Consider the following 16,980-nt stretch of genomic DNA (forward strand, 5'->3'; position numbering starts at 1 on the left):
CTTCATTGCCAGCTTCTGACAAGCAAAGTAAATGGGAGAAATCAGCAAGAAGTTGTCAGTGGCTATCATGAGACATTGCACCTGTTCAAGTAATACTTATACATAGATGAAATGAGATTCACTTAAGCACTACACAAGTGGAAAGGCCAGAATTGCTGTCATAAATACGTATAGACATCTGTCATGCTTTATGGCTTAGTAACAACTTAGAGTTGCTGGTGCCAATTTCCATCGTTAACTAAGGACTTCCTTTAAAAAAAATCCTACTATGCTTGAAAACTTACATTTTTATAACCGCCTTCATATAAAGTTCAGTGTTGACTTAAAAATGCTTAATTAATCCATGTAAGTAAAGAAAGTCTATAGATAGTAAACTATAACATCAAATCAATACTGTGAATTGTACAATAAATTATGGTAGACATTCTAAAACCCCTACAAATTTTGAATGAGGGAAAATTCCCTGTAATGTGCAAGGGAGTGCAGAAGGTGTAGGGGGAGGCACAAAGTGGAGCTATAATTGATCTATCAGTCCCTCCTTACTTGCTGTTGCATTGCTGCAATGTTTATTTCCAACTCTTCTAAGAAAAGTGGTTGGCCAGGCAAAGCCTTCTGTAGCTCTGCCAGATATGACAAAAAATCCTTCCCTTTTTAAGTGGTCCCATTAAACTTTTGCAGATAGATTGTTTACAGTTACACCTTTGCATAAATCAGGAGGACCGTTGACCAAATACTTTGGGGAATGGAGTTTGAACGTTGCAACATCGCAGTAATTGGTCCCAACTAATTTCCTAATAGTGTTATGCTAACACTCCTGGCTACTTCATTTCAGCTAGGAAAAAAATATGGTCCTGTCTTCAGCCTTTATCTTGGAAGAACACCTGTGGTCTTCACTCATGGGTTTTCTTCAGCAAAGGAGGTCCTTGTGATGAAAGGCATAGAATTTGCTGGAAGGACAGATATTCCTATAATCACTAACAAAAAAGGTAATAGAATATGATTCCCGATTCTATTGTTTCTATTTTATTCTTCTTCCAAAAGCCTGTTAGAATCCAAGTTACCCATTCTGGTATGGGTAAATGTCCCTTTTCCTTTGCAATCTGGACTACAGACCAAATGTTTTCAGTAAAAGAAAGAAGAAATGTTAGAATTACTCCTTTTTTGTATTGTAACCTTTATGAATAACATATATAGTAGAGGTTTTGTTATTTAGCTGAGAAAAAATCAGACTTCTTTCTTATACCATAAAACAGTTACTCAATGTATTTTTCTGGGCATGGTTATCTTTTATTAATTGAGGATTGATTGGATAACTTCAGGAATTCTTTGTTCATTTGCTTACGTTATCACTTCTGAAAATGTATCTTAAAAACAACTAAATAAATTAATAACTACTTATAAATACAAATTAATTACTGTTGGATGTTTTCTCAGGTTTATTGACCTTAAGATATGGTGAAGTATGGAAGGAACAAAAAAAGTTTTCCAGGATGCTTCTCAGAAACTTTGGAATGGGCAAAAAATCAATGGAAGCAAAGATCCTGGAGGAGGCCACGTGTTTGATTCAAGCGTTCAACGAGAACATGAGTAAGCTTCTCCTGAGAAAGGATGGGATGGTTGGGGAATTGTCATCGCAGCGTTGGCTTTGGTTTCCATAAACTCAACTGAGTTGGCCCCAAGGTTGACCACTAAGTGCGTGTGTATTGAAGCAGAGTGGGAGGAGCCTAGGATTCTGATTGCATAAAACCTAAAGCAGAATCCAGTAGAAGAGAATATTTATAGCTTGCAGGTATAGCATTCTGGTTGCATAAAATTCCAAATTCCATTGACCAACATAACACAGTCTTCATTTTGTCACTGTGCTTGTAACATTTGTAGATCAGGAGAACATTCTGGGTGGGAAACCAGAATTCTGAGAATGTTGATTGCCAGTAGGAATTTGGGGAGAAGAGAGCAGATTCATAAAATGGCTATCCTACGAAACATAACTAACCATCAAGCACTATTTTCTTCCAATACTCTTAGTGAACACAAACTGCGCCTATCACCCACCATGTTTCATAAAGCCTCTGGGATGTCCTGGTAACTTTTTGCAATATGATGATCTCAGAAAGTATTGGATTGAAAGGCAATCATAAATAGAGGGGTATGTGTGTTTGTGTGTATACTGTATGTCTGTCTATCTCTCTATCAATCTCTCTATCATGTCTATCTCTCTCTCTAATCTCTCTATATATCTGCATATCTATATATACTGTATATCTCTCTATATTATCTTTCTCTATATAATCTCTCTCTTCTCTCTTTCTTTCTCTCTCTCTCCCTCTTCATGTGTGTGTGCATGTAGACATAGATGTTTCTCTCTGTTGATAGTTCCCAGACAGTCTTCTTAATTGCACCTTTCTCTCCCCTCCTTTTTTCCCTGTCACTTTCATAATTGTATGTGAGAAGGACCTTGGGAGACGGAAGGCAGATTTGTAGTCTGGACGACCGTCTTCTAAAAGATATCGCAGCCCACAGAAAGAGAGAAGGCAATGTTGCACATGGGACTCTCTTTCATTTCACAGAAAGTAAAAGAAACAGAGGGTTGAAATACTTTCAAGCTTGCAAGATTCTGTTGCTCTAACTTTTAAATAAAGGTAGAGCTTGTAGTCCTGCTTTGTTATTTGTCTGGACTGCCTCCAGGGCTAACACTTTTTGATGTACTTTGTTTTAGCTTCAGAAAGTTTTTGTTAGAAAAAGATTGGAACTAGAAGATCCCATTTGACTTCCTGATTCCTTTGTCACGAAGTTCATTGTGAGCTGATCAGAGATCTGGAATCTACAATTGATCTACTTTGTATTCTTCTGATGATGCCTCTGCAACCAGTAAAGCTGCTTAGGGAACCGCATATTGTGACTCCCCTAAAGAACCACGAAGAGGAAGAATTCCTAAAAGTCCATTTTATTTCATTTCACAGGGGTGCCTTTTGATCCTTATGAATTTATGGACACTGCAGTCGTCAACATCATTTCTACCATATTATTTGGGAAACGTTTTGAATATGGCAACATCTTCCTCAGAAATCTCCTGCATAGGATACATCACAGTTCCAAAATGGCAGTGGGCCCTTGGGGCTTGGTATGCTTAAAAGAATACAAAAGGAATGCATAATTAATGGGAATGTACATGTCCATATCTCATAGGTTTTAGATAAATAGATAGATAGATGATAGATAGATAGATAGATAGATAGATAGATAGATAGATAGATAGATAGATAGATAGATAGATAGATAGATAGATAGATAGATAACCTTTATTCTCATTTTATTTTTTACTATGGGCACAATGGCACACATTAAAAATGAATTTAGTTGCTTGCTCCCAAAGTGTACATGTACATAATACACATCTAAACATACTATATACAACACACACACACACACACACACACACTTATATCTAATAACATATAAATATTAATCACTGTCCATCTTGAATACATAATGGAAGGAGGAGGTTTTAGAAATATTCTTGTTTGTGCAGTCCTTGGGGGTCTCTGAGCTGGGTAGTTTTCTTGCAGATGTTTCATTACCAAACTAGGTAACATCATCAGTGCTAGTAGGGAGTGGGGTTTGCTCTCATTTCATATACTAGTAGCTTGTTAGCTTGTTTGGCAGTTCCTTGAATTCTGTTCATCTGGGTTCAGCCTCCTCCTCGTCTGACTCTGCTGCTAGCTCTGCTGGCAGTTGACGGACCACAGCAGCACCAAGGAACCCACAATTCAACCCTAAGCTATAAATAATCCGTTCTAAATTCTTGCCTTCCTAGGAATTAGTGCAAGGACAAGTGGGTAAAAGCCTCTTTCTGAGTGATTTGGTTGACACCTGCAGTTATCCATTTAATTAGGACACTTTCTGTACTGAAATTTAACCTTTTGGGATATTTCACAGCCTATCAAATTATGAATAACAACAAAGATGTTTTTCCTGCTCAATATATCAAGGTAAAATTAGTTCATGTTCATTTTTTCTTTAATTTGCTGGCAGCTTTATAATTTGGTGCCCTTGGTGAGAAGTCTCCCCCTGCCCCACCAGACGATACTAGCCACTGCAAAGGAAGTAGATGTTTTTATTAAAAAAGAGGTGGAAGAACACAGGTCGACCTTGACTCCAGGAGAACCTCGAGATTTCGCCGATGCGTATTTGGAGGAAATGCAGAAGGTAAATTTCCTCAGTCTCGGATGGTTTTCATCTTGGAATTGTTTTCCTGGCATTACGGGTCCTGAGAATATAACAAAAACATCGATACAGGGACTTTTCTAGATGTTCAGCCTAGTCCTCTTTCTGCCTGGGGGACACGTTGTGAGAATGCAGCCATGTCTCTATTCTTTGCATGTTGTGCAGCCCCAACCAACCAAGGTGACCTTAATTCTAGGAGAATCTTGGGATTTCACCGATGCGTATTTAGAAGAAATGCGCAAGGTAGATTTGATCTTTCCATCAGGCTGTAGCAGAAGCAGGACTGAGAAGAAAGACCCCCTTGCCAGCTCTGGGGGACCCTCATCCTCCCCCTCAACTTTCCTATTATGATGGGTTGTCACTGGAAGACGTTGCTTGTTCTTCCTTTCCCAACTTCACGCTTTAGTCATATTTCTCAGAATATTTTTAGATGGATGTTAAAAAGGATAGGTGGCTGGGAAAAGATACCTTCTTCATTTGATTTTAACAACATTTTTTTGTCTAAACTAATAAAAGCCAGAGAGAAAAGTTTCAAGCTTTGAAGAAGGGCAACTAGAAATTACACTGTCCGACCTCTTTGTGGCTGGAACAGAGACAACATCAGGAACGTTACAGTGGGGATTGCTCTATTTGGTGGCTTTTCCAGAGGTTCAAGGTACAGAATTGTGAAACTGTGTTTTTGACTAGTAATGGTAATACATTCAGTCACATCACTTTTGGTGGGCACCTGGTTGGGCACTATACCAGACTTGTCTACACAGAGCCGGAGAAATGCTTTCCCGAAGGTAACTGAGCTATTTGTTCCTCAGAGGAATGCTGGAAGGAAATAGACACCGTTGTGGGAAACAAGGCAATGTTGAAGTTTGAAGACCGGAAAAAGTTGCCTTACACAAATGCCGTCATTCATGAAATCCAACGCATTTCAAATGTTATTCCTCTTGGACTGCCTCATGCAGCCATTGAAAATGTACAGATTTTTGGATATAAAATTCCAAAGGTAAAAGCAGAAACATTTAATTGTTTCTCCTGAAATGGTGTGTTGATGAATCTGCATGTGATCACCTGTGTCTTCCTGACCTGAGAAAATAAGATGTTTCCTTCCTTCCTTCCTTCCTTCCTTCCTTCCTTCCTTCCTTCCTTCCTTCCTTCCTTCCTTCCTTCCTTCCTTTCTTTCTTTCTTTCTTTCTTTCTTTCTTTCTTTCTTTCTTTCTTTCTTTCTTTCTTTCTTTCTTCAACTTGGCTCCATGTTCCTCTTTTTCTACTTCTGAGTTCAGCACTACTTGATCGCCCTTATTCCTTTTCACCTTCATCTGCTGTTCTTCAACCACATCTCAATGAGGTCTATCTGAAACCTCATCCAGAGCCATGTCTGACAATGATGACTTTCATCAACATGAATTACCTGTCTTGGCTTGTGCAGGACACCATGGTTTTTGTCAATATCCAGTCGGCCCATCATGATGAATCTCAGTGGAAGTTCCCCAATGAGTTCAACCCCTCCAACTTCCTGAATGAAGAGGGAGAGTTTGTGAAGCCGGAAGCCTTCTTGCCGTTTTCAGCAGGTCAATTATTCTTCACTCCATCTCTATCTCTATTTCTGTCTCTGTCTTTCTGATTGTCTCCTTCTCTGTGTGTGTCATGCACAGTCTTAGTGACAATTCTTACACCATGCAATAAAGTTCAAACTACCCAACCTTTCTTTAGAGATTTATGGAAGTCAGTGCCTTAGCTATGATTATACTTTAGTGTCCTATAGGGAAATGAAGCTGAAAAGAAACAGAACAGCTGAAAAACATTTCCTTGTGATCATACAATTCACTCTTGGGACATCGTCTCCTGTGTGTGTGAAAGCCTTGTGGGAGGTTTCCTGTGTGAAACTCTCTTTGGAGATGGTTGGGCAAGATGAAGCAAAGGACATGATGAATTCCTGAGCCACCTTCAGACAGTCCTTTTGGTACCTGTCTCAGTTGAAATAGATCCTCCCAGATAAGATCCTCAGAGGAGGTTTTCTCTCATAGTTTTTAGAAATGGTCCTCATTTAGCAACCGTTCAGAATTACAGCAGTGAATCTGTTGGCAGTCCTTGCATTAATGACTTTCACAAATCTGTAAAGAAAGGGAAACCTGAAGTGAGATCATAAACACATGACTGAGTTGCTACCATGTTTTCCCAAAAGTAAGGCCTACTACACGAGACATTTCAAATGCGTGATGTCACGTGACGTCAGGCAACGTATCGGGAGAGTTTTGCCATTGCTGGCAATGGGGTAGACACGGCTTCCAGATGACACGTCCGGTCCGTGGGCTGGCAGTTTGACACCCCTGCACTATACCAACAACAAGCCCTAGTTTGATTTTTGGGGGGGGGGCGGCCTAATATAAGCCCTACCTCAAAAACAAGTCCTAGTTTTGGGTCGAGGCACACACCTAAAAATCAAGCTAGGGTGGGGATGGGGGCATGGAGCATCCCCACCCACCCCACACTCACTTACCTTGCAGTCAATCTTCTCCTTGCCGGCCCACTTCTTCTTCTAAGGCCGCTTTTGCAGCCAGGCCTGCATTTCTCAGTCACAGGGCTTTCCGGAGGGCCTGTGCAGCTAAGAACCGAGCTATGGATTGAATCCATAGCTCACTTCTGCAAGACCTCAGCAACCAAGCACCAGGGTGTGCATTAAATCCATAGCTCGATACTCGGCTGCTTAGGCCTTCTGGAAGGGTCTGACTGCAAAATGCAGGTCCGAATGCAGCTGCAGAACTTCAGCCACAGAAGAAGTGGATCAGCTGGGTGGGTCGGGATAAATTCATTGTCTGAATGGCTGCTCTCTTTCTCCTTTGCTTTCAGGACCAAGAGTCTGCTTAGGGGAAAACCTGGCTCGGATGGAGCTTTTCCTCTTCTTCACCAGCATTCTCAGAAATTTCCAGTTATTGTGGCCAGATAAATCTCAAGCTCCAGATTTTACACCACACCTGAGCATTACACAAGTCCCATCTCACTTTAAGCTGTTGCTGAAATGTCGCCAGCCCTGTGAATGGGTATAAGTGAGGACCTACAAAACAACTGATTCAAGACAATTTCATTCTCTCCAACAGCCAGTGGCCACCTCTACTTCAAATACACCACAAGATCATGTTTTAAAACATAAATAAAGTGCTCTCTTATGCCATCTGCCTTGGCCTCTTCTCCTCCACCCAACAGGCAAGGCCAGGTTAAGAGACAGAAACCATCACATTCCAGGAATGTTACTTAATTTTGGAGAATTTACAGCCCCTCCAAATGCTGCCCTATCCCTTTTGAAGGACAGGCAAGGCAGATTCTGGATGTTCTCACACATTCTACTTTCCCAAGGTTACATCAGGGGTTCACGTCTGCACAAGGCCAGCACTAAAATCCTTGAATCAGAGGAGATCTCATGTTGTCCAAGAATCTACAGATCTTGTTGCATTCAATTGCTAGATGTCCAGAGTCCCTTTTCCATATGCAGAGTCTATACACAGCTAAATGTTGGGTTTAGAGTCTGTCTTTCAGTGGTTAGAGGTTCAGACAGAGATGACGATGGTTGATTTTGTTCCAACTGTTTCTCAACTTCTAAATTTTTTAAAACTGAACATGTACCTTCTTGCATTATATGTGGCCAAATGATCTCTATTATTATGGAAGCAGAATCTAAGAGAATTCCACCTTTCTTTCAGTCAAAGGGAGAGGAATTCCAGAACCTGGAATTTCCAAAACAGAGTTGGGTCATTCGCCGATTAAAGGGCTGGAGAAAATCCTCAGGATTTAAACTTTGGGTAAACATAATATATGGATAGGAGAGATTCTTATACTCTGTAAAAGTTGAACTTTATTGACATTGCATGTACTGCATCTCTGTTGGATTCTCTGAGATGTATCTTTGACTCTTATGAACATTCCCATGGAAGGCTGGTATATGTATTATTGCAATGCCTAGATTAACCAAAAGGGACGTGGTGGCTCAGTGGGTTAGGACGCTGAGCTTGTCAATCAGAAGGTCGGCAGTTTGGCGGGTCAAATCCCGAGTGCCATGTAGCAGAGTGAGCGCCTGTTACTCGTCCCAGCTTCTGCCAACCTAGCAGTTTGAAAGCATGTAAAAATGCAAGTAGAAAAATAGGGGCCACTACGGTGGGAAGGAAACAGCGTTCCATGCGCCTTTGGCGTCTAGTCATGCCGGCCACATGACCACGGAGACATCCTTGGACAAGCGCTGGCTCTTCGGCTTTGAAATGGAGATGAGCACCGGCCCCTAGAGTCAGAAACGACTAGTACACATGTGTGGGGGAACCTTTACCTTTATGTAATTAATAATTAATTAGTAAGAATTTGGTTAATAATTAATTATGATGCTCAGCTCACGATCAAGTGATTCTGGGCAGAATACAGCGTAGGATTGCATTTATGGAAAACAATGACATTATATGTAAGAGATGAGCACCGGCCCCTAGAGTTGGAAACGACTAGCACGTATCTGCGGGGGAACCTTTGCCTTTACCTTTAGATTAGCCAAACCCAAATACTTAATTGCATTTCATACTAGCTACTACAAGTTTGTATATATGGTGTTGCCTTTTGCTTGGTGAATTGTGGGACAGTGTTCTCCAGATTCAGAGGCGAAATGTTTTCTGACATTTAGACAAGTATGTAGTGCTGTACTTTGACATTTTTTTCCTGATGTTCCTGATATTAATTTTCTGCTTGCCAAAGTGCAGCTTATGAAATCTGGCATCTGAACACCTTTCACCCTTCATCCTGATTTTAAATATTTAATCTGTGGCTGGTTTACCAAGTACAATAGCCAGAAAAACAGAAAACCGGAGTGAGACTTTCCTGTTTCAACATGGCTGTTTTCACCTGGCTGATTGTTCTTTTTATCCTATTCCTCTATTTCTGGAAGAACCAACGTCCCAAGGATTTCCCGCCTGGCCCACGGAGGCTGCCTCTGCTTGGGAATCTGCTTCAGTTCATTAAGAGGGACCCACTGAAGGAGTTGGATCAAGTAAGGCTCTTTAACCATTCTTACATTAAGCTCCACAGGGTGAATCTGCCGACATTTTTGCTGCTCCAGAAAGCACAGAAAGGGCGTGTGTGTTTTTGTTAACTTTTTCTGCATGAGATCCAATTTTTGTTTCATCCAGAATTTGGAGAAAAATATTTAGAATCTCATGGAGATACGAGAATGCCTGTCATTTGATCCAGAGGAATCCTCGTTCCTAATTGCATCAAACTATTTCTGAACAATTCATTAGCTCTTTTAAGTGAATTTGGTTCTCCTTCCAAGTTTCCAAATAAAACAGCCTCCTTCCAAAAATTACTGGAAAAATTTGATATTTTAGATGGCTGAAGAAAGGTGTTGTTTGTCTGCATGAACGAATAGTTTATGATTCATTTTGTGTTGAATTCCAAATTAGTCGACTCTCTTTCCTCACCTTCGCCTACCTTTAATTTTACCGTATTGTTTTATACTTTGAAAGAAAAGAAGACATAGATGAAACAGAAGAATCAAGTAAAAGACAGATCAACGAATCTATTAACATAGTTCTCAGTTAATGACCATTCATTCAGTGACTGCTTGTTATTGAACAAGCTGGGTACTCACAGGGGCTTGATAGCAGATTTATTAAAGGATTTTTTAATCAGAGAGATTTTGTTTAGAGATATCAACCAATTTCTGTGTCAGGATATTAGAGTGGGAAGGGACCTTGGAGGTCTTCTAGTCTAACCCTTGGCCAAGCAAGAGACCCAATACCATTCTAGACCAATGGCTGTCCAACCTTTTCTTAGAAGCCTCCAGTGATGGAGCACCCACCACTTCTGAAGGCAAGCTGGTCAAATATTCTCACTGTTAGGAAGTTTCTCCTTAATTCCGGGTTGCTTCTCTCCTTGGTTAGTTTCCATCCGTTGTTTCTTATCCTGCCTTCTCAGTTGAGCAAATTTTCACTGTGTGTCCATAGGGGGCTGCAACAGCCACAACTTCAGGCATAGGTCCTAATTGCAAACGGTTGCTGAATGAACTCAGCTGAATAACTCAAGGACTACTTGAAGGGTGAATTCTTGCTCTTTTGCATGAATTAAAAAGTACAGGAGCTTTAGGGGAGGCACACGGTGGAGCTATGAATGATCTCTCAGTTCCTCCTCGTTGTTGCATCGCTGCAGTGTTTGTTTCCAACTCTTCTTCTAAGGACAGGAGAAAAGGATAACTTTGTTAAGTGGTCCCATTAAACTTTTGCATATAAAATGCTTATGGTTACACCAATGCATGGCCCAGAAGGAGCATTGACTGAACACTTTGGGGAATGGAGTTTGATGGAGCTCCAAGCAAATTTCTCAATGTTTTTTCCCAACTGATTTCCTGATGCCTTCATGCTAATGCTGGTTATTTCATTTCAGCTAGGAAAAAAAATGTGGTCCCGTCTTCAGCCTTTATCTTGGAGTAACCCCTGTGGTCTTTACTCATGGGTTTCCTTCAGCAAAGGAGGTTCTCACGATACAAGGCACAGAATTTGCTGGGAGGCCAGATATTCCTATAATGGTTGTCATGACTAACAAAAAAGGTAACGGAATATAATTTCCAAACCTTTTATTTCTATTTTATGAATTCCAAATTCTTGTTTATTTTTGGTAAGACCCCAAGTTATCCGTGTATGCTATTCAACTATCAGCGATCCTTTTCCTCTGCAATCTGGAGTGCCGACACAAAGTTTTATATAAGAGAAAGAAGAATCTCTTGAAATATTTAGAATTAGCTCCCTTCTTCTTTTTTTCATTTTTAACATTTAGGAATAATAATATTGTAGAGATTTTGGCATTCAGCCGGAAAAAATTAAAAATGGTTTCTTATGCCATAAAAATAACTACTTAATCTAATTTTCTTATCACGGTAACCCTTTAGTAGTTGAGCATTCATTGTATTATTTCAGTAATTCCTTGTTCCTTTACTGATATCATTGTATATGAAAATGCATTTCTATTTGAAAAATGAAGAAATAAGTAGATTAATCGCTACTGATAAGCAACATGAGGTAGAAGATGACCAAGCTGAGCTTCAGGGAGGGGTCAAATGCATCATAAGTCATGAGTCCCTGAGCGCCTGCAAGAGATTTAAGTCCAGCCTACCCTGAATGCCTCTCTTATCTTTTCCTTCTTTCCCTTAATAGTCAGTTGGCCAGATTCTTGTAGAGCTTAAGCTTGCAATAATTCTTTATTTGAATTTGCTTGAATCTCCTGATTTCCCCGGTGCTTAGCATCTAAAGATGAATGATGGCTGGATAATTTTTTTCCAGGCATCCTGACCTTAAGATTTCGAATGTTGCTCCTCTTGGAATTCCTCATGCATCCATTAATGATGTGCAGCTTTTGGGATATACAATTCCCAAGGTAAAAGCATAAATCTTTCATTGTTTCCAATGCAGTGACATCAATGCACGTGTCCTTCTGCATCTTGCTGACCTTAGCTGTATCTTTATATGTAAGAGCAAGAGAAAGCCAGAGGCCAACGTCAGTCCTGTTCACTCTTTATTTTGAACCTTTTATGACAGGCTTATTGATCATTTTTTCATTCTGTGCTTTGTCAAGTTGGCATAGTTTGCATAGTTTGCGGGGGTTCTCTAAAGTCCTTTTGCAGCAAAGAATCTTCTTAAATCTGAACCAGGCTTACTAACCAACATTTCTACTAATTAACTGCCTCTCCTGCTCAGTTCCTTGCTCTTCCTTTTCCTACTTAGAGTTCAGCTCTGCCTGATCCATAACTCTACCCTGTTTTTTTTCTTATTTTCTCCTGCTGTTCTTCAACCACATCTCAATGGGGTCTACTGGAAACTCTTTATCAATCCAGATCAACTCAATGCAGAGCCATGTCAGACAATGAGGACTTTCTTCCACCTGATATACTTGTTTCAACTTGTGCAGGACACCATGGTTTTTGTCAATATCCAGTCTGCCCATCATGATGAATCTCAGTGGAAGTTTCCCAATGAGTTCAATCCTTCAAACTTTCTAAATAAAGAGGGAGACTTTGTGAAACCAGAAGCCTTTTTGGCATTTTCAGCAGGTGAATAACTCTCTCTCTCTCTCTCTCTCTCTCTCTCTCTCTCTCTCTCTCTCTCTCTCTCTCTCTCTCTCTCTCTCTCTCTCTCTCTCTCCTCCCCCATCTCCCTCTCTCTCAACTCAAAACTTCCCAACCTTTCTTTAGAGACTTATGGAAATCAGCTCTTGGGCTCAATTTATTGTTAATATCAGATATGTAATAAAATATATGTTCCATAGAAACCTACAAGTTTTTAGACAAGGAAACAAGTCAAAAACCATGACCAACTTTGGAAATCTGATCAGATTTGGAATCATTTTATAGAGAACAAAATGTGTCCAGCTGTTGCAATTAGTTGCCAACCTTCAGCTGTTTGAATGGCTTCTCTCTTTCTCCTTCACTTTGCCTTTCCAGGACCGAGAGTCTGCTTAGGGCAGGGGTGTCAAACTCAATTTCATTGAGGGCCGCATCAGCATTGCAGTTGCCCTCAGGGGGGCGGGTGGGTGTGGCCAGGGTGGGCGTGGCCTACTGGGTGGGCGTGGCTAGAGTGCGTATGGCCTACTGGGTGGGCATGGCCAACTCTACATGGTTCGCATCAAGGGTGCCTATGGGGGCCTGGGCAGGAGTGGGACAGATCTGAGGGTCTCTGGCAGAAGGAGGGTCTCTGGGCCAGGGCCAAGGCAGTGGGGGCCGTTCCCTCACTGTTTCCAGGATGGCTTTGCGGGCCGCATGAAACCACTTTGCGGGCCACATCCGGCCCCCAGGCCTTGTGTTTGACATGTCTGGCTTAGGGGAAAACCTGGCTTGGATGGAGCTCTTCCTCTTCTTCACCAGCATTCTCAGGAACTTCCAGTTATCGTCGCCAGATAAATCTCAAGCTCCAGATCTTACACCACACTTTGGGGTTACACAATCCCCATCTCGCTTTAAGGTGTTGCTGAAATGTCGCCAGCCCTGTGAATGGGTGTAAGTGAGGATCCAAAAGGCAATTGACTGAACCCATCCTCTCCAACAGTTAGAGGCCACCTGCACTACAAATTCACCACTGATCTTGTCTTAATATAGAAATAAAATGCTATCTTACACCAAATCAACCGGTGGATAATAGGCCTTGTTTAATTATGATGATAAAATTTACTTTTCCAAGGTTCTGCTCTCTTTCTTTAAGATAACTGGAAGGAAGAAAGGAGAAGAGCAGAGGGCACTGCTTGATCCTCAAGTGGGTCTTCCTGACCTGAGAATCTGGGTCTTTTTCAGGGTGGGGTTGTTGTGGAGGAAAGATAACAAAGGGACGGTTGGGTTCTGGGGACCCACTTGTCTGCCTCTTTGCAAGCCAACCTACCATCAAGGCCAGGCCAAAGACAGACACCAGCAAGATTCCAGGAATGCTACCTAATTCTGAAGGCTCTACTTGCAGAAACTTGAAAGCTTCTCCACACCCTTCACAGCCATTTTTGAAGGACAGCAGCATCAGAGTCTGGCTGTTCGGAAGGTCATTCCCACCCTTACGTACCTTCCCAGCCCTATTGGTTCAGCCCTTCACAACCATCCCACGTTCTCATGTGGCAGAAATGAATCGCCTAACCTGATCTATAGTGATCCCTTTTCTTTTGCTGTATTCTGCAGGCGTGCCTTTTGATCCTTACGAGTATATCGACAGTGCGGTCACTAACATACTTGCCACCATAATGTTTGGGAAATGTTTTGAATATGGCATTGGCTTCCTGAGAAACCTGCTGGACCTGATCCATCAAAACATCAGACTGCCTGCAAGACCCTGGGCCTTGGTATCCTAAACGAGAATCCAGGAAAAAATGTTCAAAATTAAAGCACAACCGATGGGTATTTGAAGTTCAGCGTTCCCGATGTTGCTGTCACCAGACCTTGAAATGTCTCACACATTTGGGAAATTGATTTTCCTTGCAATTAGAAGCCTCTTCTTTTTTTGTGAAACCATCTCATCAAAAAAGAGTGAACGAGGGCTCTCTGGGAATAATGGGTCCAAATTTAATTGAGTATAATTCTTATATATTGAAATTTCAGCTTGAACATTTGGACACTCAGTTTGGACAGTTGCCTCCCAATCAAATTCTAATGGAATTTGAAAGGGATTTCCTGTTCTTTTTTCAATATATCCAACAACAACAACAAAGACTCCAATTATTATGCCCCTGTCATGGACCGATCATCATCTCCTGCAGCTGGTCTTCCGTTTCGCCACTCCCCATCGCGGGGTTACGGAACCAACAAGATGGTTCTGCCCTAGGTGCTTAATGGACCCTGAGCGGTTCCAGGTGGTGCTCGGGTCCCCACCTGCCACCTTCACTCACAGCTCGGCTGATGCCCTGGTGGAAGCCTGGGAAAAGGCAGCCACGGAGGCACTCGACCGTGTTGTACCCATGCGGCCCCTGACCCAGCGCAGATCCCAGTGGGCTCCATGGTTCTCTGCGGAGCTCCGGGAGATGAAGTGTCGGAGACAGGGTCTAGAGAGCTGTTGCAGATCCAGCTGGTCTGAATCCGACCGATTGCGACTAAGGTCCTCTATGAGGTCTTATCTCGCGGCGATGAGGACGGCAAGGTCTAACTACTTTGCTACCCTCATCGCGTCCGCAGATAATTGCCTGGCCACCCTGTTTAGGGTGACCTCCTCAATCAGGAGGTGAGGGAGGAGCCCTTGCAGGGTTGTGCCGAGGAGTTTAGCCAACATCTGTCTGACAAAATCGCTCAGATCCGGACCGGTCTGGACTCCGACTGGGCAGAGTCTGTTGGTGGTGACATGGGTGGTCTTGGTGATGTTATCTGGGAAGAGTTCAATCCTGTGACTCCGGAAGATGTGGACAGGATCATGAGGAGGCTGAGCTCCACCACGTGTTTATTGAACCCGTGCCCCTCCTGGCTGGTTCATGCGGCTCGGGAGGGGACACGAGGTTGGCTCCAGGCAGTGATAACTGCTTCTTTGAGTGAGGGTAGCTTTCCTGCCGCCTTGAAGGAGGCGGTGGTGAGATCCCTCCTCAAGAAGCCTGTCCTGGACCCGGCTATTTTGAACAACTATCATCCTGTCTCCAACGTTCACTTTCTTGCGAAGGTTGTTGAGAGCGTGGTGGTGCATCAGCTCCCTCTGTTCCTGGAGGAAGCTGATTATCTGGACCCGTACCAATCGGGCTTCAGGCCCAGGTACAGCACAGAGACGGTATTGGTCACGCTGGTGAATGATCTCTGGCGGGCTCGGGACAGGGGTTGCTCCTCTGTCCTAGTCCTATTAGACCTCTCAGAGGCTTTCGATACCATCGACCATGGTATCTTACTGCAGCGTCTCAGGGGGTTGGGAGTGGGAGGCACTGTTTTGCAGTGGTTCTCCTCCTACCTCCTGGGACGTTCGCAGTCGGTGCTGGTAGGAGGACAGAGGTCGGCCTCAAGGCCTCTCATTTGTGGAGTTCCTCTCACCTCTCCTGCTCAACATCTATATGAAGCCACTGGGTGAGATCATTCGTGGTTTTGGGGTCGGGTATCATCAGTATGCTGATGATACCCAGCTTTTCATCTCCACTTCAAACCACCCCTGTGATGCCCTCGATGTGATGTCCCATTGCCTGGAGGTGGTTCGAGTCTGGATGGGGAGGAACAGGCTTTGGCTCAATCCCGACAAGACTGAGTGGTTGTACGTGCCGGCATCTCGGGAAATTCAGGTTATTCCATCTTTAACCATGGGGGGGGTGAGGTATTACCCCCCTGTAGATAGGGCTCGCAACTTGGGTGTCCTCCTGGATTCACAGCTCTACCTGGAAGATCATATAGGAGCTGTGACCAGGGGGGCCTTTGCCCAGGTTCACCTGGTGCACCAGTTGCGACCCTATATGGACCGGGATGCCTTGCGTACAGTCACTCATGCACTCGTGACCTCTCATTTAGACTACTGCAATGCTCTGTACATGGGGCTGCCCTTGAGGACCACTTGGAGGCTTCAGCTGGTGCAGAATACGGCCGCGTGAGTTGTGTTGGGGGTCTCCCAATACTCCCATGTAACACCTCTACTCTGTGAGCTGCATTGGCTTCCAGTTGCCCTCCGGGTGAGATTCAAGGTGCTGGTGATGACCTATTAAGCCCTAAATGGCATGGGTCCAGATTACTTACGGGAGCATCTGCTGCCAGCATCAACTTCCCTTCATCCAGTGCGCTCCCACAGAGAGGGCCTCCTCAGGGTGCCGTCGGTCAGAGAGTGTCGGCTGGCGGCCCCCAGGGGGAGGGCCTTCTCTGTGGGCGCGCCAGACCTTTGGAATCATTTACCGGTTGAGCTCCGGATGGCTCCTGACCTTCGCTCTTTCCGCCGTGACCTGAAAACTCACCTATTTGAACAAGCCGGCCTGGTCTGATGGGTTTGGGGTATTTTAATTGTAATTTTAATTAACTTTTTACTGCAATTGGGCTATTCTATTTAATTCTCATTTTAACTTTTGTATATTGTATTTTTATTGCATTTTATTGCCCTGTACACCGCCCTGAGTCCTTCGGGAGAAGGGCGGTATAGAAATTAAATAAATAAATAAATAAATGATCAAATTAACCGTTTTTGGCTTTTCTTCTATTTGCTGGCAGCTTTACAATGAGTGAGAAGATTTCCCCTAGCCACCAGACGCTACTAACAACTAGCAAAAGTTCTTTTCTCTGCTTGAAAAAGAGCTGAAGGAAATCAAGGAACCTTGATTCCTGGAGAGCCCCAG

General features: G+C 43.0%; 2 protein-coding genes across 2 annotated transcripts in view; both read left to right on the forward strand.

The window, feature by feature from the left end:
* Nucleotides 1-16,782, forward strand: part of LOC310645173 (cytochrome P450 2J6-like) — an 18,029-nt gene extending 1,247 nt beyond the window's left edge. Inside the window, exons 2-9 of the mRNA XM_083370691.1 lie at nucleotides 833-986; nucleotides 1,435-1,587; nucleotides 2,961-3,121; nucleotides 4,033-4,206; nucleotides 4,741-4,879; nucleotides 5,034-5,221; nucleotides 12,145-12,286; nucleotides 13,889-16,782. Of these exons, the coding sequence (XP_083226817.1) occupies nucleotides 833-986; nucleotides 1,435-1,587; nucleotides 2,961-3,121; nucleotides 4,033-4,206; nucleotides 4,741-4,879; nucleotides 5,034-5,221; nucleotides 12,145-12,286; nucleotides 13,889-14,058 (1,281 nt within the window). The 3' untranslated portion in view covers nucleotides 14,059-16,782. The remainder of the gene's footprint in view (nucleotides 1-832; nucleotides 987-1,434; nucleotides 1,588-2,960; nucleotides 3,122-4,032; nucleotides 4,207-4,740; nucleotides 4,880-5,033; nucleotides 5,222-12,144; nucleotides 12,287-13,888) is intronic.
* LOC310645164 (receptor-interacting serine/threonine-protein kinase 2-like) overlaps nucleotides 8,979-16,980 on the forward strand; it is a 74,684-nt gene continuing 66,682 nt past the window's right edge. The window contains exon 1 of the mRNA XM_083370678.1: nucleotides 8,979-9,235. Coding sequence (XP_083226804.1) covers nucleotides 9,077-9,235 — 159 coding nt within the window. The 5' untranslated portion in view covers nucleotides 8,979-9,076. The remainder of the gene's footprint in view (nucleotides 9,236-16,980) is intronic.

This window comes from Vipera ursinii (assembly GCF_947247035.1).
Source record: "Vipera ursinii genome assembly, chromosome: 10".
In the NCBI taxonomy this organism is placed as follows: Eukaryota; Metazoa; Chordata; class Lepidosauria; order Squamata; family Viperidae; genus Vipera; species Vipera ursinii.